At 51.6% G+C, this 24,372-nt stretch overlaps 1 protein-coding gene across 3 annotated transcripts in view; it reads right to left on the reverse strand.

The window, feature by feature from the left end:
* Positions 1–8,955: 8,955 nt before the first annotated feature.
* Dnajb12 (DnaJ (Hsp40) homolog, subfamily B, member 12) overlaps positions 8,956–24,372 on the reverse strand; it is a 22,557-nt gene continuing 7,140 nt past the window's right edge. Inside the window, exons 2-9 of one of the 3 annotated variants that reach the window (XM_013025681.1) lie at positions 20,862–21,042; positions 19,699–19,844; positions 17,302–17,487; positions 17,102–17,181; positions 14,444–14,553; positions 12,296–12,468; positions 11,664–11,815; positions 8,956–10,709 (exon numbers count right to left, since the gene is read on the reverse strand). In XM_013025681.1, coding sequence (XP_012881135.1) covers positions 11,694–11,815; positions 12,296–12,468; positions 14,444–14,553; positions 17,102–17,181; positions 17,302–17,487; positions 19,699–19,844; positions 20,862–21,042 — 998 coding nt within the window. In that variant the 3' untranslated portion in view covers positions 8,956–10,709; positions 11,664–11,693. The remainder of the gene's footprint in view (positions 10,710–11,663; positions 11,816–12,295; positions 12,469–14,443; positions 14,554–17,101; positions 17,182–17,301; positions 17,488–19,698; positions 19,845–20,861; positions 21,043–24,372) is intronic. The other 2 variants (XM_013025680.1, XM_013025682.1) reach the window with 2 other exon arrangements.

Here is a 24,372-nt window from a genome sequence, read left to right on the forward strand (position 1 = left end):
CACCAGCCACTCACCCTCATATTCATTCTTCCTGCATTAACATATCTCATCTGTCCATCCAGGGCCTGCGACTTCATTTCTTCACTCATTCATTCATTTATGGGACACAGGTCTTGAGATGTGTGAGGCTTTGCAGCTTGCTTCCCTGCAAGGGTTGGCCCCCAGCCACACAAGCAGCCTGCCCCACCTGGACTGCTGCCAGGTCTGGCCCCTGACTGTGCAGTAAGTCCCTTCCTGCCTGCTCCCCCAGGCTCTGGGCACTGGGGGAGGGTGAGTCACATCTCAGTGGGGAAGGCTGCAGAAGCCTGACCAGGAAGCTGACAGAAGACAGAGGCTCCAGCAGCTAGAGCTGCCTGTCTGGCTGATGCAAGCTTTGGGTTTTTCCATGAAACCCTGTGCAAGCAATTTCCCCGATTGCTTGGTGGGGGTGTGGGGTGGGAATGCCCAGTGCTCATTCCCACCTTACACAGTGTGTATGGGGGCGGGGAGGCAGGGACAGGAACCTTAGCTAAGGAGTCTGACGCTTGGCTCCCTCCCCCCTTCTTTTATTTGTTGGTTGTAGAGCCTGGGCACTGTCCTTGAGCTCTTTTGCTCAAGGCTAGCACTCTACCATTTTGAGCCACAGTGCCACTTCCAGTTTTCTTGTGGTTAATTGGAGATAAGAGTCTCACAGACTTGCCTGCCCAGGTTGGCTTTGAACCAAGATCCCCAGATCCTCCCGAATAGCTAGGATTACAGACGTGAGCCACTAGTGCCTGGCCTGACTCCTTTAACTCCTCAGATCTACCTGGTTTTGATCTGCCAAGTGGGAGTCCCCACTGGACTGTCATACAAGGTAAAGGTGGTTAGCTCTGAGGGAGAACTTAGCTATCCTGAGGGCTGGGGGCTCTGAGTGAGATAGAAGGAAGGGCCCCCAAGCAAAAGCTTAGTACATCCCACAGTTCCCTGGGCAAGGTGTCAAGGGTGTTGTTAAGGGATTCTGGCTGAGTGAGTCAGAGATCAGCACATCCTCAACCAGTCCTGGACATGACAGACCGCATCTGTACCCTGGCGAGCACCAGGGCGTCTCACTCAGATTTGGACCCATGACTAGTTCCTGTCACTTCCTTTCTGTGTGATTTATCAATGATTGGGCCTCCACGCCACATAGAAAATGGGCATTGTAGTGCTTATTGGGAAAATAGTTATAAGGATGGGCACAGTGGTTTATGCCTGTAATCCCTGCCCTCAGTAGGTAGAGATTAGGAGGATCACAGTTGGAGGGCCAGCCCAGGTGAAAACTTAGTAAGAGACCCCATCTCAACAAATAAGCTGGGTGCCATCTCATCTATGCAATAGCTTTAGGTAGGAGGGCTAAGGTCTGGGATTAACCCTGGGCAAAAAGCATGAGACACTACCTAAAAAAATTTTTTTAAGTAAAAAAGGACTAAGGAAGAGGGTTTTTGTTGTTGTTTTCTTCTTGCCCCTTTGTTCATTTATCTGTCTTCTAGAGAGTAAGGAGGGGGGCACAGAAATGGAGGGACAAAGGGTGAACAAATATGTCAGTGGTACTCCCTAGACACTATGTTCAAAATGAACTATACAACTTGTGTTGTGGCTGGGAAGTAGTGACAGGAGGGAAAATTGAGAGAGAGCGAGGGAAGCTGGGGGAGGGGGGGTGTGGGGGGGCATTGTCCTAAAAGAAATGTATGCTGGGCGTCAGTGGCTCACACCTGTAATCCTAGCTACTCAGGAGGCTGAGATCTGAGGATTGCAGTTCAGAGCCAGCCTGCGCAGGAAAGTCTGTGAGACTCTTATCTCCAATAAACCACCAGAAAACCAGAAGTGGTGCTATGGCTCAAGTGGTAGAGCGCTCGCCTTGAGCTGAAGAGCTCAGGGAGTGCTCAGGCCCAGAGTTCAAGCCCCACGATGGAGTCTTTACCTGACTTATGTAACTGTAAACCCTCTGTGCATCACCTTCCTAACAACCACAACACATCTTTTGAAGGGCTGAGGGAAGGGCCTAAGTGATAGAGCGCCTGCTCAGTCAGTGCAAGATCCAGAGTTCAGAATCCAGTACTGCCAACAATAACAATGACAAAACAAAAAGTGTTTGTAACAGTAGTCATGACTATTGTAAAACCTAGCTCCTTTCCCCCACTGCTTACGCCCTGGCCTGTCCCACGGAGGCCTGCCAGGAACACTAAAGCCTTCACATCTGTGTTTTCCCTCCAGGTTTCTAGCTGCACACCTCAAGCTTTGATGCTTGCTTGGAGACTCTGCATCTTTCGTGTGTAATGTGATGGTGTCCTCTAGGTTGACGGTAAACTCAGGCAAGGAGAAGGCCAGTTACCTGTCGTGGCTGGGAAGGGGCAGTCGCAGGATTTGAACCTTGCCTCTTGTTCCTGCTCTGGGTGTTCTCTTGTCCTTTCTGGAGTGGTCCCCAGGCTCAGGGATGTGGGGAACATGGCCTCCTTGTCTTCCCTGGGTGTAGCTAAGCAAGCTGTGGTCTGCTGTGACCTGGGAAATGGAGGCCTGCCGAGACCATGCTAGTGGTGAGGGCTGTGTGGGGGTCTGGGTGTGTGGGTGGGTGGGGGGTGAAAGGGAAGAATGAAGTATGGAGATGCTGCAAGAGGGGTGTCCAGCAGGAGAGACCGAGCCTCTGAATCCCACACCCTTCAGCCTCTCCTCTGCAAGCCCCTAGCCTACCCTCCCCTCCCTGATGCCAGCCTTCCAGAGGACTTTTCCACCTGGGGGTTCACACTGAGCCTGGGGAGGGGAAGGCGGGGGTCTCAGGGTCCTGTGGTCCAGTGGGGGCTACAGCTGGTGTGAGTGTGGCGAGCACGGGGCCCGGCCTCACCTATGGAGAAGCTCTTTGGGCCTCTTCCTTCTGTGGGCCTGCTATTTTTAGACGCCCCTCCCAGCCTTGTGCCAGCTGAGGGAGGAAATGACTCACCTCAGACCCAGACAGGTAGAGGCAGCCTGCTTGGGCCCCAGGCAGCTCTGCCTGGCCCTAGCTATGGGGTGGCCCCACTGGAGATTACCTCAAAATGCCCTCCCCTAGACTAAAAATAAACTTGGCCCAGGCTTCTCTGGGCCCCTCTTGGGGTCCCTCTTTCAGTGACCTCCCAGGGCCTAGGGCAGGGCTGGCCTTCCCCAGGCTCAGGGGCCTCCCTCACCCCCTCAGGGGACTACAGGCCTCTGGTCATGGGCTTGTGGCAGCCACAGCCCAGGTTGCAACTTTGTTCTGCCCATACAATAGCCAGAAGGACCCGGTCTAGCGGAGAGGGGGAAATGTCATGACCTGGGAGGTAAGCAGCTGTCCCAGTATCCAGTTCTGAGAAGTTTCTGGAGACCTTAGATTTTCAGGGCCAATGGAAGTGTCCTGGGCCAGCCTGGACAGTTGATCGCCCTGGTGCCTGCTGAACTGTCAGATCGTGTCTTAGAGAAAGGGAACGTGTGGGGAGCTTGCCTCAGTTTCCTTACTTGGTCTCATCTAGTCAGGGCTTAGAGGACCAAGTTCCCAAGTGCCTCACCTGGCGGCTCTCAGCAGCTAGGGGCCAGCTCTGTTCACCTCCGCAGGGAGGGGACTGGGCCTTGTGAAGGAAGGGCCAGTGTTCTGGACTGCCTGGGAAATCCATGAAGACACCTGGGTGAATATGGCTGTCCTGGTTAACGATGATGAGGGGAGGGGCAGGCCTGTTAAGCACAGGTTGGGCAGAAGGGCAAGCAGAAGCTGGGATGGGGGTGGGGCGGGGGTGGGGGCATTGGAGGACAATGCCTGTGATAAACAGGGCAGGAGCCAGGGAGAGGCAAGACATGTTGACTGGAGCCCAGGGTTTGTATTTAGCAAGCTAAGTCTCTGGTCTGCTTATACTCAGTGTACCCACTCTGGGTCAGGAAGAGGGGTATCCATCCCAGACCAGGACCTGGGCTGCCTTCACTGGGACACTAAGGCTGTGGTGATGGTGGCCAATCACTTTTCTCTGACCTCAGTTTCCTCGTTTAGTAACACTGTAGGACTAGATTAGGGCCCTGTTTGTTTTTCCAGTCCTCAGGTTCTGGGTGCTACCACAGCACCACTTCAGGCTTTTTTCTGAGTAGTTTATTGAAGATAAAAAGTCTCATGGACTTTTCTGCCTGGGCTGGCTTCAAACCGTGATCCTTAGAGTAGCTGAGTAGCTGGGGATTACAGACACCTGTCTGATCCCTGGGCTATTGTTTTTGTTTTTGCCAGTCCTGTTGCTTGAACTCAGGGCCTGGGCACTGTCCATGAGCTTCTTTTGCTCAAGGCTAGCACTCTATCACTTGCGCCACAATGCTACTTCCAGCTTTTTCTGTTATGTGGCACTGAGGAATTGAACCCAAGATTTCACGCATGTACCATTAAGCTACATTCCCAGCCTCTGATCCCTGTTGTTGTTTTTTTAAATGCAGTAAGCCCTTCTTACGTGAACATTTATCATACTAAGTGCAGTCTTTGTTTTGTGTTTGTGCCAGTACTGGGGCTTGAAATCCAAAGGGTTGGGCTTTTTCCACTCAAGACTAACACTCTACTACTTGAGCTATGTCTCCAGACTAGCTTTCCCCCATTCCTTGGAGTCTTGGAGATAAGACTGTCTTGGATCTTCTGCCTAGGCTGGCTTAAATCTGCGATCCTCAGATCTCAGCCTCCTGAATAGTTAGGATTACAGGCATGAACCAGCAGCAGCCCAGCTGGGCCCTTGAACCTTATTATGTAGATAGAGTTCTGAGGGCCAGCTGGCCCCTTGTCCTTCTCAGAGACTTCCAAAATCACAGTCTTCTAAGCAAAGTCAACCTGAGGTTGAGGTAGGAAAGAGCAGCACTGTCCACTTCTTGCTGGAAGTGGGTGTGAAGGAAGGTTCTCCATTCCCCTTCACCCCAGAGACCCAGCAGGGCATAGGGGAGGGCAGGCACAGGAGGGGAGGCCTGGTTGTAGTGATGAGTCCTTTTCTACAGGGCCAGGCAGTTGACCAAGGTGACCCAAGGTTAGGGCAGCTCGTGTCTTCACTGACAGCAGCGGTGCCCTCAGGTACGTGCAGTCTTCTCTCTTGGGGGGGGGGGCTGGGAGGAACCAGAGGCCCCTGCCCCCACCTCCATGTGTCCCTCTTAGCTGCTGGGCTGGAAACAAAGCCAAGTCAACAGTTCCTCGAATTGTGTTCCAGCCGCCCGGCTCCAGAGCTAATAATATTGGCAGATGTAGGTCACAGCAACTTGATCCTCTGGGCTGGGATCCCACCCCAGCCGCCTGTAGGCAGTGAGCAGTGAGCTGGTTCGGGCTGGGCTCAGCTCCTGGGGTGAGGCTGGGTCTGGGACGACCCCACGCTCCCCATTTGGCTTGAAGCTGGCTAGCAGCCCAGGACAACATCTCGAAACTCAGAGGCCCACAGCTTTAATGGCTGGCCAGGGAGGTCCATGGAACGATAGTAACAATTGTAATATCGGTTCACAAATACAAAAAGTGCTGCTTGCTAGCTGGGGCTGGAATCCTGATCTGTCAGGAGACTTTGTGCTTAATGCTTCAGCGCCAAAAAGGGGCCAGAGGGAGATAGAAGCCAGCCCCAGCACCTCTCAGCCTTGGTGGCCTGAGTTCGCAGCCTGAAACCCACAGATATAACTGATCCTGGGTGTTTCTCTCTCTCTCTCTCTCTCTCCCTCCCTCCCTTCTCGCTTCCTTCCCTCCCTCCCTGCTCTGGGGCTTGAACTCAGGGCTGGGGCGTTGTCCCTGAGCATTTTCTGTGCAAGGTAGTAGTACTCTACCTACCACTTGGAGCCATAGTGCCTCTTCTGTTTTTCTTGAGATAAGAGTCTCATGGACTTTCCTGCCTGGGATGGCTTCTAACTGCAATTCTCAGATCTCAGCCTCCTGAGTAACTAGGATCACAGGCATGAATGAGCCTCTGGTGCCTGGCTACTGCTGGGTTTTCGAATACATGGCTGGATGCAACATTTGGGGGTACCAGATGCTATTTTCAGCATGCAAGCCATGGTCCCGCAGCTAGCAGGTGTTGCTGGTGAGGCTGGGGGCCAGATCAGCAGTGAGGCAGCCAGTGAGATGTGTCTAATTCCAGGAGCGGTGTTGCCTGGGACAGGCCTGTGCCCGAGTCATTCCTCCTGTCCCCCCCCCCCACCATTGTGATTCCCACATTGGCCTTGGCACACATCCTCTCTAGGAGAGGAGTTTTGAGTTACCCCAGGAAGCAAGGAAGAAGTAAATGAAAATGCCCCACTTAGTGCTAGAACCCCCAGCCCGGCCTGTCTTCCCACATGGGCAGCCCTAGGCTTGACAGCTCTGTCTGAGAACTCTCAGATCTGGTCCTGGGTGCAGATTTATGGCTGCAAAGTGGCCCACAGGTGATCCTGGTAGAGGAAATGGCAAGGCTCAGAGAAGCTGGACAGCTGGCAAGAGACATCTAGACAGGTGTCTTGCTGCTGTCAGGCCCTTTCTGTCCTTCAGCTTTGTTTCTTCCTAGATGGCCCACTGTGTCCAGGGCTGCAACCAGAAAGAGACTGGCAACATGACTTGCCTCTGCCTGTCCAGGAAGGGAAGTGAGGAAAAATGTTGGAGACCTACACAGAGAGGAGGTAGCTGCCCATGGCTGCAGAGGCCTGAGGACTGCTTGGTGGAGGGTAGCATGATTAGGCAGGGGGAGCTGGGCGAGAGGCAGGGAAGGTAAAAGAGTCTCCAAGCAGCAGCAGAGTCAGATCTGAAGGCCCTGCAGGCTACGTGGAGCCAGGACGACTAGGGGTGCTGGTGAGGAAGGTATTTGGGGGTGGTACTTTGTCAGGAGCTGAGTATTGGCTCCCATCCTGTGGCCTTGTCCCCCCCCCCCCATCTGTCAACAGAGACCCTTAGCACCCTCTTGTGTGACTCAGGCACCTGGCTCTTGGGCATCCTTATCCATATCTTCAACAGAAAGATGAGACCAATCCAGTGGGGGTAGTGTGGCTGCCAGAGGCTTCTGAGTCCCAGAGGCCCCCCCTGAACCCAACCTTTGAAAGTTCCAGTGCTAATTCCCCTGGGAACTGCACCTGCCCCCCCCCCCAAGGAAAGGTCAGCTAGTGTCCGATCCTGGACAGGTGGTCCTGACTCCCTGCAGACTGTTTAGATTAGTGGGGTGGGGGAGGCAGGGTGTGGCAATAAGACACCCTTCTACAAAAAAATCTCCAAGTCTAGGAGAAACCTTACTCAGACTGTCCTCCTGCTTCTGTTCAGCCTGGCATCTTGACCATTGTTTCCAATGCATTTGACTGTGGAAGTGGCAGGTGGTCTGGTTCTGGTGTAGTGATTGGGGACCTGGCCCCTTGCTGTGTTCACTCTGTACTCCACCCCCCCCCCCAGCCTCCACACATACTGTTCCCTCTGCCTGGACCCCCTTCCCTCACCAGGGCCAGCACCTTTACCCCAGAGACCTGGCTCACAGATCTCCCTCCCCTCTGCCTTCTGGGGTGTGTTGTGTGTTCCCATCACTGCAGCAGATTCACTGTTCAGATTGGGAATTGATACCCAGTGCCAATCACTGTCAGCAGGCAGATTAAACATGCTCAGGGTCTTCTAGTTGGTAAATGGCCAAGCCAGCAATGAGTGCAAGGCAGTGCATCCCCACTGACCCACTTGCCTTTGTGTGGCCTTTGTACCCTTGTCCACGGCCGGGGCTCAGTTCCCATGCACTCCACTCTAGTTAGCAGAATGGGTTTGACCACTTGAAACACAATAAACTTGGGTTCAGTATTTGTTGGAGATTTAACCCCCCCCACCCCCAAGACATGCACAGGTTCTTGGAGACCCTGGGGATCACTCCCTTAACTCTGAGCTCATTTCCTGTTCTGGGGAGTGGGTGATTGGTTTCATGTGGGGTGAGGCCTGGTGGATTCTAAGTTGTTCCAAACCAGCCCTGAGTACCTGCCCTAGCTGGCCAGGTGCTTCTTGGAGTCAGAAGTAGCTCCTTCCCCAGCTCCAGGCAGCTGGGGGGCAGGCAGATAAGCCAGGGTATGTCCCAGGAGCCTGAGCGGACTGAGGCTTGTTTGGCCACCTGACAGTGGGCAGGGTGTATTTGTCAAAGCCTTCTTTCTGCTACAGTCAGGCAGTGTCCCGCCCCTTCTGGCTCCCTGGGCTGAGCGAGGAGGGGGGCATGGGGGAGACACCTGGCAACGCTTCTGCCAACTGCAGCTAACAAGTGGCAGCTCCAAGATGAGGGTAGGCTGTGGGTGACCCTGGCTGGGGACAGCCAATGAGTTCCTGGCTTTGGTGGCACCACTGGGCAGCCGGCCTGTCTTTGGCTGGTGTGGTGGTGGGAGGGGCCTGGGCCCGCCAGTCAGGGCTGCCGGCCCTGTCTCCGGGAGGCCCGGGCAGATTTGCTGCTCATTCACAGGAGTCCTTTGGGCTGCCTCAGGTTTAACTTCTCCAACCTCCTGTGGAGGGCACCTGTGGGGGGGTGGGGGGAGGGGAAGCGTGCATGCACGCACATTTGAGAACCTTTCATTTCTCCTGCTCTCAATCTGGAGTGGGCCTGGACCTCAGGCTGGTGTGGTCTGGTCCAGGAGGGAGTGGGAGGCAGTAACAGGCTAGAGGGTGGAGGTGGTAGCATAGGCACCCACCTGGGGCTGGTGAGAGGGACACCAGGTCCTGCAACCCCAGTGCCCTTTGTCTGGACGGAGTCAGGCTTGCCACTAAGTACTCCTGGGTTGCTGAGCACTGGCAGCTCATACCTGTCATCCTAGCAACTCAGGATGCTGAGATCTGAAGTTCTAAACCAGCCTGGGCAGTACAAATTTATCTCTAAATAACAATCAAAGAGCTAGAAGGGGACAGGGTTGAGGGGGGGGGGGAGGTGGGCTGCGAGGTAGGGGAGAGAAGGCAGTGTGTGGAAAATTCAAGTTTTGGTTCCAGCAGGCAGTCCACCAGCAGATGGTCCCCACTCCCTTCAGTACCTTGCTCAGTGCAGACCCACAATGGTCAATCACATAATAAACATGTATTTATAGATGTACAATTTCAGAATTCTAATTCAAGAAATACAGCTTCTCAGGGGATCCTTAAGGATCTATGTTCTTATTGCACGTTGCTCAGCCCATCTAGGGACAGCTACCAAGACTGGACGGTCGCAGTGGTGGGGGCAGAGTGCTAGAGCCACCAGGGGAGGGCCTCTCTGGCCTGCATCCAGTTCTCATGATCACTCTGGCCAGGCCAGGGTGGTCACCTCACTGCAGGGTGCAACGTTGTTTCAAAATCAGATTTGACATTTCCTTACCAAACTTCCTCTCAGCAAGAATCCTATTTGTTGGGGGAACCTTAAAAAAAAAAAAGCCAAGAGAAACTCTGGGAGGACAGTTACCACCTTGAGGCTGGCAGCTAGGGGAAGTAAGGCTTTGGAAGACAGTGGGCAGGACGCCACTCCCACTGCCACAGGAGCACAGCGAGTCCAAAAGGCCCTGTATAAACACGGGAATAAATAAAACCTCCCTCCTTGCCTTGGCAGCAGCTGCTGTTTTGAGAGAGAGAGAAAAAAATCCTCATTCGTAGGGAGGGTGAGAAAGCCATTCTGCCGTGTCCTTTGTCCAGGGATCAGCAATGGAGGTCTGGTGGAGTCCTTGGAGGGAGAAGGCAGGGGCGCCCATAGGCACTGACTTCTTCCCGAGTCGGCTGCTGTCCTGAGGTCCTGGGGTCCTGGGCTGACTCTTGGAGGAAAAGCAGTCTGGAATCCTTGGTGCTTGACTTAGGAAAAACCAGTGGCAACTAGAGCTGTGCCCTGGGGGCACCTTATAAGGCAAAACCCACTTAGGGACTGGGGTCGGGAGGGGGCTAGGCCCTGATGTATGCCGTGTGCAGGGGCCTGGCTACTGGACAACAGGACAAAGCCCACCTGAGGTGCCAAGGAGGAGGCAGCTTGAATAGGCCCTGCCTGGGGTCTCTACCATGGCTCAATACTGACCTGGTACCTGCCCTTAGCGGCCCCACCCCACCTGCTCCTCTCCAGTTTAACCACAAATCTGGCTACCTTCAGAAGCTTCCAATGGATTTCAACCACCATGATTACTGCTGCCATCAGAAACAGCCAGGGGGAGGGGTGGGGAACGACACTAAAACATACCCTGGCAATCATGGCTACCATGTAGCTTTTGAAGAACCAGGCTTCCTCAAACAGGCCTCATTTTTTAAAATACAGAACAAAACCCAGTCCCTGCATAAAGACTATATACATATATATATATCTTTATATATGTCTATTTACATATAAATAGATATATATACATATACAAGCATCTGTAGGTTCCATTCTGTGGTGAGCTCTTTCCTCCGCTATCCTTGGCCAGCACTTCTGCCTGGCTGCTTTGAGGTGACTGCTGGTGGCTCCTAAGGGGGGTGGTGGTGGTGGTGGTGGTGGTAGGATAACCCCCTCCCCCAGTCCTTCCTACAGACATTGGCTGCAACTTTTACATTCTACTTCTGTTGCCATGGTTTCTGTATCCTAGGAGCGAGCGATGTGGAGCCTCTGACAGCCCTGGGAGGGAGGGAGGCAGCCCTGTGGCAGGCTTTCTGTCTGTCCTAAGAGCTTTCTGTATTTACTGGGTGAGAGAGAGGGCAGTTGTGCGGCGTTCGGCCTCCAATTCCATTTTAATTTTTTTTCTTTGTATGTCTTTCTTTAAATATACAGTCCGTCACCTTGGCTCAGTGTGTGTCACCAAAAATTCTCCAGGGATTTCATAGTCTGGGGAGGAGAGTATAAGTTAGTTGGGCAGTCACCACCAGTATCTCATTTAGCCACACAAACAAGCACCTGCCATGTGCTGCACCCTACCCAGCTCAACCTTCTGGGGTCAGTTTCCCCAGAGCCATTAGTGAATGGCCTCAGAGCAGTTGGCAGCTGGAACCCTGCCAGGGACGTAGGCAAAGGAAGGGCAAGTAGGGCACCAATATAGAGAACTTCTTCTGGCTCTGTCTGTCTTCCTCTAAGCTTGGTCCAGGCTGTCTGAGGCACTGGAACAGAACCCACTATCCACACACAGGAGAGGAAATGGGGGCAGTCGCCACCAGTGACTTTCATTTTGCCCCACCCCTTCTATGCTGAGTGGCTGCCTTTGACCCTGAACCCATGACCTTTTGTTCCCTTCTGCAGACCACAGTGGAGATGTCTGGGTGGGGGCCGGATGTCTGTGGCTTCTATGCTGCCAGGTGCAGCAGCGCTGAGTGGGCCTCAGACCCCAGCGGGGAGAGAGCATCAGCGTGCATGCCTCCCATTCATCTAGCTCCATTTCCTCCTGCCTGCAAGGGCAGACGAAGCGGCACTTCTGGCCCTCCTGCTCCCACAAGGTTCTTCTGGCATCCAGTGGGCAGTGTGTATGTGGGGCAAGTAATATTTGGTGGCACAGGCAGTAATCAGCCATGCTTGGGAGAGGGCTGTGGTGACTTGGTGGCTAGAATGGAACTTTTAAAGAGCCACAAGTGCCCAGGAAGAGAACAGAGCAGAATAGCATGGGAGGATGACTAGAGGGTTACCAGCCCTCAGCTTCAGGGTGCCCCACATCGGCACCATCTCTGGAGGATGAAGTCAGGCTGGGGACAAGAATCTGTCATTACCACCCGTTTCCTCCCTCCCTTCTCTGCCTCATGACCAAGGCCAAAGCTGCCAGGCTTGCAGGGCAGAGGCAGCCCCAGCTCATACTTGGACCTGGGTGGTGTGGCTGGCCCAGGACTATCCATGCAGGGAGGCCTGCACCTCTGACAGCCGGTTGCAGCTTGGGGTGCCCATCTTCTGTGCCCTCTGGTACATGTCTGTGTCGCCAAAGTAGCGGGCCCGATACAGCAAGCCTTCCTCTGCAAAGGAAAGAGGACTCTCTCAGTACCCAGCAACTCCTCAGGCCTGCCTGGGCCTGCACGGGGAGGAGGAAGGCTGGCTTCCACTCAGGGGAGGGAAGCCCCTGGAGCAATGAGAACCATGGTCCTCTCTTGTAAGAGAGGTCCCTTCCTATAGAATTTGGGTAAGGCCGGTTCAGGTGAGAACCTGTCATCCTGGCCAGACCTCCCCAGGGTCCCACAGACAGCTCTGGGCACACAATACATGGCTGGAGATGTCCTATCGGCCTCTACTTACTCACCCTTACAGCCAAAATGACAGGCTAGGAGAACCTAGAGGAAACCACCAACCAGGTGGCTCTGGGCACTTAGCCCCAGGGAAGCACAGGAGTGGAGTTCAGGTCATGGTTGGCACAGGGCAGTGCCAGGTGCTGGCCCACAAGACACTGAGGGCTTTCCCCCTTTTTCCTACCCTTTGCTGCCTCCCCCCCAACCGCTCACTCTGCTGCTTCTCCTTCCAGCAGTTGTTGCGGAGGTTGGCGATGTAGTCGTCTTCCACGTTCCGCTCAACTGCTTTGAGGCTGGAGCCGGTGTGTGCCTCAGAAAAGGAGTCTGCCACGTAGTACACCACGCCCAGGTGCTCAGTGACTCGCCTGTGGATGTGGCCCACCGACCTGACACAAATAGACCAGGCATGAAGTAAGCCTGGGTCCCAAGGCACCCAGATCCAGGGAAGCTGGGTGATGGGCCCCAGGGTGGAAGGTATCACACAGGCTGTAGGAATGGCCGTTTCAGTGCAGCAGGAACCTGAACGCTCCCTAGAATGAAGGTCTGCGGAGAAGACGAATATCCCTGCCGCACGTGTCCCAGCCTAGGTCAAGCCCGACCTCCAGGCTCTTTCCTTATCGTTGGGTTGATCTAGAGGCCTTTGGGGGAGAACCCCCTTTCTTAGGAGAGGCCTTTGTGTAGGAAGCTGGGACCTGGGAGGAGAGTGTGCCTCTCCTGCTTCTATTACCCCATTCAGCTCATAAGCCCGCTGATGCTAAAGGCCTTGCTGCCTCTCCAGAAGCTCCTGGTCTCACTGAGAGCCTTAGGGACAAAATGACAGGACCAGGAGTGTAGCTCAATGGTAGAATGCCTGTTTATCATGCATAAGATCCCTAGGTTCAATCTCTAATACCACAGGAAAACAAAAAGAGAAAACAAAGAAAACTAAGAGGAACAAAATGACAAGGATTCCAAAAAATTGCATCCTTCTAGTGCTGATGGCAGGGTCTGTGGGATGCTGAGAGTCTCAACACCCAACAGGAGTCAATGCACAGAAAGGACATCTCTACCTTCTGACTGCTGCCTCTCATCTCCGCAGCTGCAGGGAAAGAGGCTGGCATCTGGCCATAAAGAGCTTGAGCGGCAGCAGTGGGCCAAATCTGCCCCCTGCTGGCTAAGAGGGAGACTACAGAGCCCCAGACAGGCGCAGAGGGCTTCCGCTACAGGAGCTGAGCACCTTACTATGGATCAGATATTACCCCAGGTGCTGGAAATTGAAGGATGCCAACACCTTAAAAGGTCAACTAACGTGTTCAAGTTTAGTACTGGCAGTTAAGGCCAAATATTCACTCAACAACTACTGTTGAGATTTTTCTAATGAGGAAGACATTTTATATGCTACTAATTTTTACAAGAGGTGGATGTTATTATACCCACTTCATAGAAGAAGCCAAGGTTCCATGCCCTATGTAGGGTTACAGCTTCTTAGTGAGAAGCTGGGGTGCTAAGCCACCCTTGCTCACTCTATCTAGAGCCCTGCTCTTTCCATGGTCCCGGGCTCTAACTGGATTTTTTTTTTTTTTTTGTCGTTTGTGGGGCTTGAACTCTGGGCCTGGGTGCTGTCCCTGCACTCTTCAGCTCAAGGCGAGTGCTCTATCACTTAAACCACAGTGCCACTCTGGTTTTTCTGGTGGTTAATAGGAGATAAAAGTCTTACAGATTTTCCTGCCTGAGCTGGCTTTGAGCCATGATCCTCAGATCTCAGCCTCCTAAGTAACTAGGATTACAGGTGTGAGCCATTGGTACCCAGCTTCTAACTGCATTTTAAGAGCAGACAGTCCTCCAAGGTCAGCAGATAAAGGTGGGGAGGGGAGAGTCCCCAGACCTCTGAAACTATCTGTAGCTGCCACTGCATTTTCTCAGGAGGGTGTGAGCCTCAAAAATGTTAAGAGGCTGCTGGGGTTGTGGCTCCAGTGAGTGCTGAGCACAGGGCCCTCGGTTCAAACCCCAGAATTGCAAAAAAAAAAAAAAAAGAAAAAAAAAGGAATGCATCTATTAAGTAAGTGGCTTTCAGTCCTAGTTTACCTCTTGATCTGTGTTCTTAGAAGCGTTAAAAAGTGAGTGCGTTGTTTTTTTTTTTTTATTATTCTAGGTTAGCTTTCTTCCCGCACTGCCCATGGCACCCAGGGCCTTGCATATACTAGACAAATGCTCTAATGACTGAGCCACACCCCCAACCTCTCTATGTCAGCTTTCCCCATGATGATGGAGAGCTGGCTGGATCAGGCTGAGAACCTTAATAGGGCTTTGAGACTCCAAAACCCTGGCTCCACACCCACTCCTCCGCCCCCTGCTGTGGCTAGCCCCAGGGCAGGTACTCACGGTCTCAGGCTCAGGCTGTAGGGTGGACTGGAGACCATGAGTTGGCTGAGAGCTGACACAAGGATCAGGATGAGGATGGGCATCAGTTGTACAAATACTCCTAGCCCGCCCTGGGAGGAAGAGCCAAGGTCACCCAACTGGCCACACTTGCCACCAGCTTTGCTAGCATAATGAAGATGGTGGTCATGACACCACATCTTCCTTTTCCTTCCCCAGTTCCCCAGGTACAGAAGTTCCTCCACCTGCTAGCTTTTCCTGATAAAAACAAAATAGCCAATGGAGGTTGTATGGTTTGGAGATTATTAACTCATCAGTAAAAGTGGCTGCCCTCAGGAGAACAGAAGGCAGTCCAGAGGGAAATTTTTACCACACTTATCTTCTTGAATTCTGAACACAAATATATTGTCAATGAAAAAATTAACAGTTATGGGGCTGGGAATGTGGCTTAGTGGTAGAGTGTTTGCCTAGCATGTATGAAGCTCTGGGTTTGTTGGATTCCTCAGTACTACATAAATAGAAGAAGCCAGAAATGGTAATGTGGCTCAAGTGGTAGTGTGCTAGCCTTGAGCTTCTAAAGAAGCTCAGCCCTGGGACCGGCAAATAAATAAATAGATACATAAATAAATAGATAGATAAATAGATAAAAATGACCAATTAAGGCTGGCAGGGTGCCAGTGGCTTGTGTTCAGGAGGCTCAGATTTGAGGATCTAGTTTTGAAGCCAGCCTAACCAGTAAAGTCTGTGAGATTCTTTTTTTTTGTTTTTTTTTGGGTCCGGTCGTGGGGCCTGAACTCTGGGCCTGGGCGCTGTCCCTCAGCTCTTCAGCTCCAGGCTAGCGCTATACCACTTGAGCCATTGTGCCACTTCTGGCTTTTTTCTTTTTGCTTATGTGGTGCTGAGGAATCGAACCGAGGCCTCATGCATGTAGGCAAACACTCTACCACTAAGCCACCTTCCCAGCCCGGTTCTTTTCTCCAATTAACCACCAAAAAGCTGAAGTGGAGCTGTGCCTCACATACTAGAGCATAGCCTTCAGTGAAGAAACTAAGGGAGAGTACCCTGGCTTTGAGTTCAAGTCCCAGTATGAACACACACAAAGAAATGTATCAGAGGACTGAGGATGTAGCTCAGTAGTAGAGAGCTTGCCTAGGATGTGTGAAGCCTTGGGTCCAATGCCCTGTACCACACAAAAAACAATCAAGCAAACAAAAACACGAAAAATAAAAATGAATTTACTGGGGCTGGGAAGATGGCTCAGTGGTAGAGTGCTTGTCTTGCATGCCTGAGGCCCTGGGTTCGATTCCTCAGCACCACATAAGCAAAATTAAAAAAAAAAGCCGGAAGTGGTGCTGTGGCTCAAGTGGTAGAGCTCTAGCGTTGAGCTGAAGAGCTGAGGGACAGCACCCAGGCCCAGAGTTCAGGCCCCACAACTGGACCCCCCCCCAAAAAAATGAATTTACTGAATGATTTGTGTTTATAGAAACTTTTCTATATGTCAGATTATAAAGTTTTTTTCTTCTTCTTATGATCCAGGCACAATGGCTCACACCTGTAATTCCAGCTTCTTAGACGGCAGAGACTGGGAGGGTCAAGATTTGAGGTTTATCTGGGGCAAAAAGATAGCAAGCACCACCCCCTTATCTCAACAAACAAGTTGGGTGTGATGGGACATACCTAGTTACTTGGGAGGTATAGATAGGAGGATCTTGATGCAAGGCCTTCCCAGGGCAATAAACAAAACCCTACTTGAAAAATAACCAAAGCAGAAAGGACCAGGGGTGTGGTTCAAGTGGCAGTGCTAGTTTAGCAAGCGTAAAGTTCTGTATTCAAGCCCTAGAACCACAAATCCCCTCCTCTCAAACAAAATAAAACACCATCAGAACAAAAGTAAATACGCGCCCGGTGCCCAGTGGCTCACGCCTAGCTACTCAGGAGGCTGAGATCTGAGGATCATGGTTCAAAGCCAGCCCAGGCAGGAAAAGTCCGTGAGACTCTTATCTCTAATGAACCTCTCAGAAAACCAGAAGTGGCACTGTGGCTCCAGTGGTAGAGTGCTTGCCTTGAGCTGAAGAGCGCAGGGACAGTGCCCAGACCCAGAGTTCAAGCCCCATGACAGACAAGAAAAAAAAGAAAAAAAAACAAACACTCAAGATTGCCAGAATTTTAAATGCTCTGCTACTGTCTTCACTGTTTTTAGCCTGTTGGCTATTTGTCAATCTACCGAATGCAAAATGTGTGTTTGAATGTGTCTAGTTAAAATTTTTGGACACATTTAAAGAGTGTTGAAAAGCACCCATGCTGGCATCCTTTCTGGTTCTTTCACAAAATTTAACAACTATTGCTTTGAAAATGTTATTTCACACAGAAGCTATTCACATTCAAAACTGTCTGTAGGTGGAGAAGTTTCTGCATGACAATTCCCAATAGAGGCCATGAGATCACAGTGGACAATATGGAGTGTGGCTCTCTCTGGTGTCACTCGGCAGAATGGCATGGGGTCACCATGGCTCCTTGGCTGAGAGTTGTGTGGGCACTGTGGACTCCAGGATGGGCAGCAGGGAGTAGACCTCCCTCCTCTAGTGCCTGTGCCCTTCTCCCAGCAACCTCCCTCTGCCCCCGCCCCCCCGTCCCCCCCACCCCCCGCACTGTGCCACTCACATCACCCTGGTTCTCCCTGCGGTCCTGCCTTTGCTGATAGGTGTAGCGCATGCGTCCATTGCTGTAGACATGGACGTTACCTGAGGGTCAGAAGAACTGGTCAGGGGCTGGGGCTACAGGGACAGGACAGGCTGGCATCCTCTCCCCCACCCCACATCACCTCCTAGAAGACCCGGCAGGGGGGAGGGCAGGAGACTTACTAGAAGGGAAGCCACCACCGAAAAACATGTTGAAGAGGTCTTCGGGGGAGATGTCAGCCTCAAAGCCCCGGTGGAAGTCCCCATGCCCATGGCCATGCCGGGCTGCCTGGCTCTTGTCGTCACCAAACTGGTCATACTGTTTCCTTTTATCAGGGTTGCTGAGTACCGCATATGCTGTCCCAATGGCTGAAAGGAATGCAAAGGTCAGGCCTGAGGAGGCTGGGTGTGGGTGTGGGTAGGGTCCTGAAACAGCCCGGTGCTGGTTTCTTTGGAAGTCAGGCATTTGAGGCACGGGGGTTCTCAGGGCCAGTAGGAAGTAGTCTGTTGGACATGTATTGTGGGCATAGCTCACACTACTAACAACACTGTCTCCATCATACTCATGTGAAGATTGCCAAAAACCACACAGCTGAGGTTGCAGAGGCAGGAGTCAAACCCAGGAGGATTTTTTTTTTGAGGCAGGGTGTTGTTATGTAGCCCAGGCTGGACTCAAAACGTGTGATCCTCCTGCTTCCTTGATGGGATACTGAGTGCGAGTCAGCGTGCACGATTACAGGGACTATGCTGCTTCCAGTTTTTTGGTTTTGTTTTGTTTTCTATTGTGCCCCACACTCTTCTCAGCTTTTTCCATCATGAGCCATGCCTTGGACTCTGGCTTTTTGGCAGTTAATTGGGATAAGAGTCTCTTGGATTTGTCTTCCTGGGGTGGCTCTGAACCATGATCCTCAGATCTCAGCCTCCTGAATAAGCTAGGATTACATGTATGAGCCATAGATGCCCAGCTTAGTTCAAGTTTTCTTGCTGACAACATGGAAACCACCAAACCCCCTTTCTTCACTGTTCTCTCTTGCAGGTGCCCATGGAGAGAGATAATATAATCTTGAAGTTCAAGTGTGATCCAGGCTGAACAATACATGAGGTCCTTGTAAACCAGAAGGCACCGGGACTGCTGGGAAGGGCCAAATCCCTGGGTTCTGGTTGAGACTCCTCTGGGCTAATGGTGTCGCCAGGTGAGGACTCTCTCTGGGCTCCAAGGTCCCAGAGCTGCTGTTTCCTACTGGCCCTGGGGCCTCCTTACCTCCTGGGCCGAAGGTCTGTGGATGCCCAGGATCCCCAGCTCTGAGCCAACCCTCAGCCTCTTGCTCTTTCTTGTCAAAGTGCTCTTCAATCATGGCAGTGGCCCAAGGATCTGCTCAAAGTCTGTGACCCTTGGGAGAAGGTGGAGCCCTCTACCTCTTTCCTCTCCCATCAGACAATGCCCCAAAGCCAGATGTAGCCTCTCAGTCCCTACCATGCATGCAGGGTGGAGAAACATTACCTATGCCATCCTGCCTCTCTACCTCCATTCTTCTTCTCTCTCTGATCAGGCCCCTGGGAGACAGAGCACTAGGTTCTTCGGGTGCTTGGTTATAGGCTCTCCATTGGGCTATGATCCTGGTCTCAGTGCTACAAAGCATAGAGCCCAGTCCAGCTGAGGCCCATTACCTTGCTATCTATCCCCAGAGGGAGATGAGGTGGGAACAAGAAAAGGAGTATCCAGGGACTGGCATTTGGTGCACATGTGTGCTTGATAGGTTAAATAAGAATCTAATTAATAAATTATAAGGCTATAAGACAGCCCAGGCGTGTAATTCTAGCTATATGGGAGGACTATGGTTGGAGACCAGCCCTGGCAAAAACATGAGGCCCTAACCAAAAATAACTAAAGCAGTCAGGTACTGGTGGCTCACACCTGTAATCCTAGCTACTCAGGAGGCAGAGATCTGAGAATCACGGTTCAAGGCCAGCTCAGACAGGAAAGTCTGTGATACTCTTATCTCTAGTTAACTATCAGAAAATTGGAAGTGGTGCTCTGACTTAAAGTGGCAGAGCACTAGTCTTGAGCAAAAAGAGCTTATGGATAGCACTAAGGCCCTGAGTTCAAGTCCCACGACCAAAGGAGGGAAAAAAAAAGGCCTTGACCTTAGACTAGAACCAAGAGCCAAAATGGATCTCTTTGCATTGTATCTTATTCAGCTTCAGATATAAATAATAAATAAAATAAAAATAAATGACATATCCAGACCATAATCAATAGGTCCTGAAGTAGAGAGAGACTGCAATGCCCTACTGCAGGTCTTACTAGGGAGGAGATGGCTGGGGCTGCCCTACCCACGTACTGTGTGACTCTCAAGAAGCTTCCAGAACTCTTGCCTCAGCTCTCCTCTTGTAACCTCTGGGAATAAGAAAGGGAGCCACGAGTGGCAGATTCCACATTGCTAGAAATGGCTAGTAAGACCTTAGAAAGCAGCTCAAGGCCCAGGGACTCGGGTCTGAGACCACCTCTTCTACTTCCTGGGAAAGCTGTCTTGGCCCCATGCTCCAAGGACAGGAGCTGGGATCCTGGGGCCCTCTCACCTTTGAAAGCTTCAGTGGCCCCAGGTGCATGGTTCTTGTCTGGGTGGAATTTGAGGGCCAGTTTGCGGTAGGCCTTCTTCAGGTCCTCATCTGAGGCTCCTCGGCTCACCCCCAGGATCTCGTAGTAATCTTTACATTGCTTGACCCTGGGGGAAGGAGAAGAGTGTGGTAGGAGTGGCCTATGTGGGCCCAGGGCCGAGGGGTGTAAGGTATGTAAGGACAGGCAGGCATGGGGAGAAGCAGGGCATGGCTAATACCATCTTGAGTCAGCTGTCTGGCTTCAGTGAACTCCAGGGGCTGGGAAGCTGGGCAGGCCCACTGGGAACACCAAGAACCTTTAGGAGTCCAGGGAGCAACCACCACGAGGCCAGACCAACATCTGTTTCCCTTGTGCTAACAGCTCTAACTGGACGCCACCTTGGAAGGATGGCCAATATCTGTCATCTATGAGCTCAGCCAACTGTGCTCTCCTGGTGATCTGAGTTTTAAGTGGATGGCAGAAAGGCCAGAAGTGGCAGGGGTCTATTCACCCAAAGTACAGGGCCCCGAAGAAACCCTGGTTCTCCTCTCGTCTATCACATCTTACTTTCCGGGTCCCTTGAGACCTTCTGGTTCTCGGCCTTCTCTAGGCCTTCACAACCCTTTTTATGTCAGCTTTAGCATTTACAATTGTTGGCCTTAACCTTAAACCTTAGTTTAACCCTAGCCTGGAGGATGGCAGACTACAGTCATGCCTGGTCACCCCTGACCTCCTGGCTGAAGCTTGCCGGGAGGTGTGTATGACCACAGAGGGACGTCTGAGGCTAGTCTGGTAGTGTGCTGCTTGGGGCAGGGCCTGACTCAGCCTCTGCCTCTGAGAAAGCCTTTGCTGGTGTGGGGGTGTGGGCTGGGGGAATATGGAGGGGGAGACCAGGCTGCATCTCTGTGCCAGTGGCAGAGGAAGGTAGCAGTATTGTGTCTGCAGCCTCTGCTGAGGGCTGTTTTGGTGGGAGGCAGACAGTGGGGCCCTGGTTCTTACAAAGTATCCCAGGCCTTGTGGGAAATAAGGCTGCACCTCCTCCAGCCTCCAAGACCTTCTTAGGGCCCTCTGGGCTATCGGCAGACTATGTTGAAGGAAACTTTCCCTGTTCCGCCCCCAATCTGCGGGCTACTTGGCCCTCTACCTTTTCACGGCCGCCACCTGCTCTGCAGTGTAGCCCTTGGTGCTCTCTCCTCCTCCAGCCTCACCGTTGGCTGAGGGGGCGTCGGTCGCACCTGTTTTCCTGTGGGTCTCGTGGGTAGTGTCTGTGGGTTGGGTTTGGTCACCGGCAGCCTGTGGTTTCTGGTTGAGGGACTCAATCAGAGCTGTACGAGGCAAGCAAACAAAGCATTGAAGTGCCTGTTAGCAGGGTTGCCGGCCTTGGCCTTGGGAACACCAGGGGACACCAGGCCCTCTGCTCCCCACCCGTCCCTCCCAGCAAAACCACCCTCACCTTCTTTGGCCTGGGCCAGTGGGTGCCTATGGGCAGCTTGCCTGCTCTCTTAGGAGCCACAGTCTCAGGAACAGGAAGATGATATGTTTTTTATATCAAAAGTATTAACTTTGTTAATAAAATCCACAGACTCCAAACTGGACACTAGGTGGCTCACACCTATAATCTTAGCTACTCAGGTGGCTTGAGAGCTGAGTATCACGGTTCAGAGCCAACCTGGGCAAGAAAGTCTAAGACGCTCCTTTTTTTTTTTTTTTGTCTGTCTGTCCCGGGGCTTGAACTCTGGGCCTGGGCGCTGTCCCTCAGCTCTTCAGCTCAAGGCGAGCACTCTACTGCTTGAGCCACAGCGCCACTTCTGGCTTTCTGAGTGGTTTATTGGAGAAGATAAAAGTCTCATGGACTTTTCCTGCCTGGGATGGCTTTGAATCTTGATCCTCAGATCTCAGCCTCCTGAGTAGCTAGGATTACAGGCGTCTGGAAGACTCTTAAATCTCCAGTAAAGCATCAGAAAACCAGAAGTGGAGCTGTGGCTCAAAGTGGTAGTATGCCAGTCATGAGCACAAAAGGTCAGGAACAGTGCGTAGGCCTGGGAATCCCACAACCGACAACACAACAACAAAAAGTCCATGGAATCCATATGGGTCTGAAGTAACTGCCTTATTCATTATTGTTTATATATATATATGATAATAAATTCAAGCAGAATTTTGATATTTTGGTAGGTCTTCAAAAAGCATACTGATATTTGATTTAGAGTTCATCTAATTCTACGTTATTTCTTTCCTTTTATGAATGTATCTTTTCTCCTCAATTCATCCAAATCTGTACATTTTTCTCTCCGTCTTATACCATATTTTGAATATCTAAAATATTCAGTCCTTGCACTGACTACCTTATTGCTTTCTATTTTTATCTCTGGTCTACAAACTGCTTTCATATTATTAATACAAAAAATAGTAAGCTAGCAGTAAGTTAATGTTAATTTTAAAGTTTCCTAGTTTTATTATTTTTAACTGTTCCTCATTAGCAATGTGTTCAGTGGATATGCTCTGCTGCTGAGCTGGCAGAGTCCTCTGCAGTGGGGCCACTGCTTAGCAGATCCCCCTGGTTCAGTGGGAATACAGACCACTTCCGGGGCCTTTGCCTAGCAGTGAGGAGGAATGGAGGAGATAAGAGTCAGGCTGGTCCTGTCAAAACCCATCCTATTTCAATGTTTGGGGTCTACGTGCAGCACTCACTATCACCCTAAGGCAGGATCACTCAAATCTAAATTCTTGGTTTCTGCTGACTCAGTGGCTAGGGGCCACATTCCTGGCAAAAGTCCCCTCTGACTGCCAATCACACCCAGTGCCCTGGGTAATAAATCCCAAAGCTGTGGACAGGCTTCCAGGAAACCAGGCACCACCCAGCAGACCCCAGGACACCTCTGTAGAGAGCAAGGATGACAGCCTCACCCAGAGCGGGGCCAGCTCCCACTCCAGGGGCTGTGGCATCCATGGCACCATGCTGGGCACCCCACACCCTGTATCACAGCACACCTGGCCTCACCCCAGGGGCAGAGCAGGTCTTGCTGTGAAGAGCATGGTAGCTCAGGCTGCGCCCTGAGCCACGGCTGCCACAGTGCAGCAAGTTCACAACATCTGACCAGATTGGCAGCTGGGCAACTCAAACATGGGAGCTGACAAGAGAGGGTGTGCCACAGGAGTACACCCGGAGGAGCAGTAGTAAGAACTCTTTTTCTTATTGAAACAGGGTCTTGCTATACAGCTCAGATCAGCCTGAAACTGGGCATCCTGAGTGCTGGAATTACAGGAGTGAGCCACCATGTCTGGCTAGTAACAGTCATTTCCATAGCCACATGTTCAATGTGTCAGCTGGCGTGTCACAACACTCTCATGTACTGCCACTTCCCCACAGGAAGAAGACACTGTGGCAGACTGCTGGAGAGGTGCACTCGAACCCCTGCCTGTCTAGCTCAGGGTTCCTAATGTTAATTTCGCTGCTACCCCAGACTACTTAGGTCTATGGGAGATCTCATGCTAGCAATGTCATTCAACATTTAGAAGCAACAATAAAGGCCCAGATTGAACTCACAGTTTGACGCTCAATGGTGGTATGAGGACAAAATGAGGTAATGTGTGTGCACATGTGATACAGAGACTGGCATAGAGTCAAGTTCAGAAGGAGAAGCTGCTAATAACATGGCCAGGGTTGATGAACTAGCCACAGTAGTGGCTGGCAGTGGGGACTGGGAAGCCACAGGCTTGGCTGGGGCTGGATAGTAGCTCTGGCCCAGTCTTAGCAAGTTGAGTGTCTGCGCTTAGATGTTACCAATGCTGGGTATCCAGGGGATGGAAAAGAAAGGAACCAAGAAATCTTGGTCCAGATCAGACAGTGGGAAGAGAGGGGTGCTCTTCTGCTTTCTGAGGTTTTTTAAAGACGTTAACCCCTACCCCTAGCCCCTGAAAGTTCCCAGTGGTCTAGGCTGAGCCATCCTAAAAATACCATAATCATGCATCCAGTTGCCAGAACTACTTAAGACACATTTTCTATCTCCAGAATCTCTCAGGGAAGATTCTGGAAATATTTTAAGGGAGCTACTACATAGGGCAGCTCCTCTAATTTCATTAAAAAGGAGAGCTCAAAGGGGAATGTGTGTGCTCCGGGTTGCACAGAGGCTCCTTCTAGAGTTAGAAAGCTGAGACTGCGGTTTCTCTTCTGTGGTCTGGACACCCCCTGCCAGGCCCATAGGATGTGATGGCCTCCGACTCCCTCACCATTATATTCCTATGACACTGGCTGATGGCAGTGATATAAAAGTGTCAGGCAACACACTAACCCTGGTCCTGCCTCTTCCCAGTAACTTATCTGGGTATTGTGGCATGTGTTTATATTCCCAGCTACTGTAGACTGAGGCAGGAGGATCTCAGCAAAAGAGTTCAAGGTAGCTTGGTACACAGTGAGAACCAGTCTTAAAAATAAATTTTTTCAAAAAAAAAGTTAAAGGCACATGAATGGAGGTAGCAAGAGTGAGCAGATGCAGTCAATATATTCAATGTGCATTATATAAAAATTGAACTACGTAACTTGAGTGTACAGATGGGAGGGGAATAATGGAGAACAATGGAAGGGGTGAAATTAAACAAGATGTATATACTTACTATCTGCCTTATGGAATTATAACCTCTTTTTTTTTTTTTTT

This window comes from Dipodomys ordii, unplaced genomic scaffold (assembly GCF_000151885.1).
Source record: "Dipodomys ordii isolate 6190 unplaced genomic scaffold, Dord_2.0 Scaffold86, whole genome shotgun sequence".
In the NCBI taxonomy this organism is placed as follows: Eukaryota; Metazoa; Chordata; class Mammalia; order Rodentia; family Heteromyidae; genus Dipodomys; species Dipodomys ordii.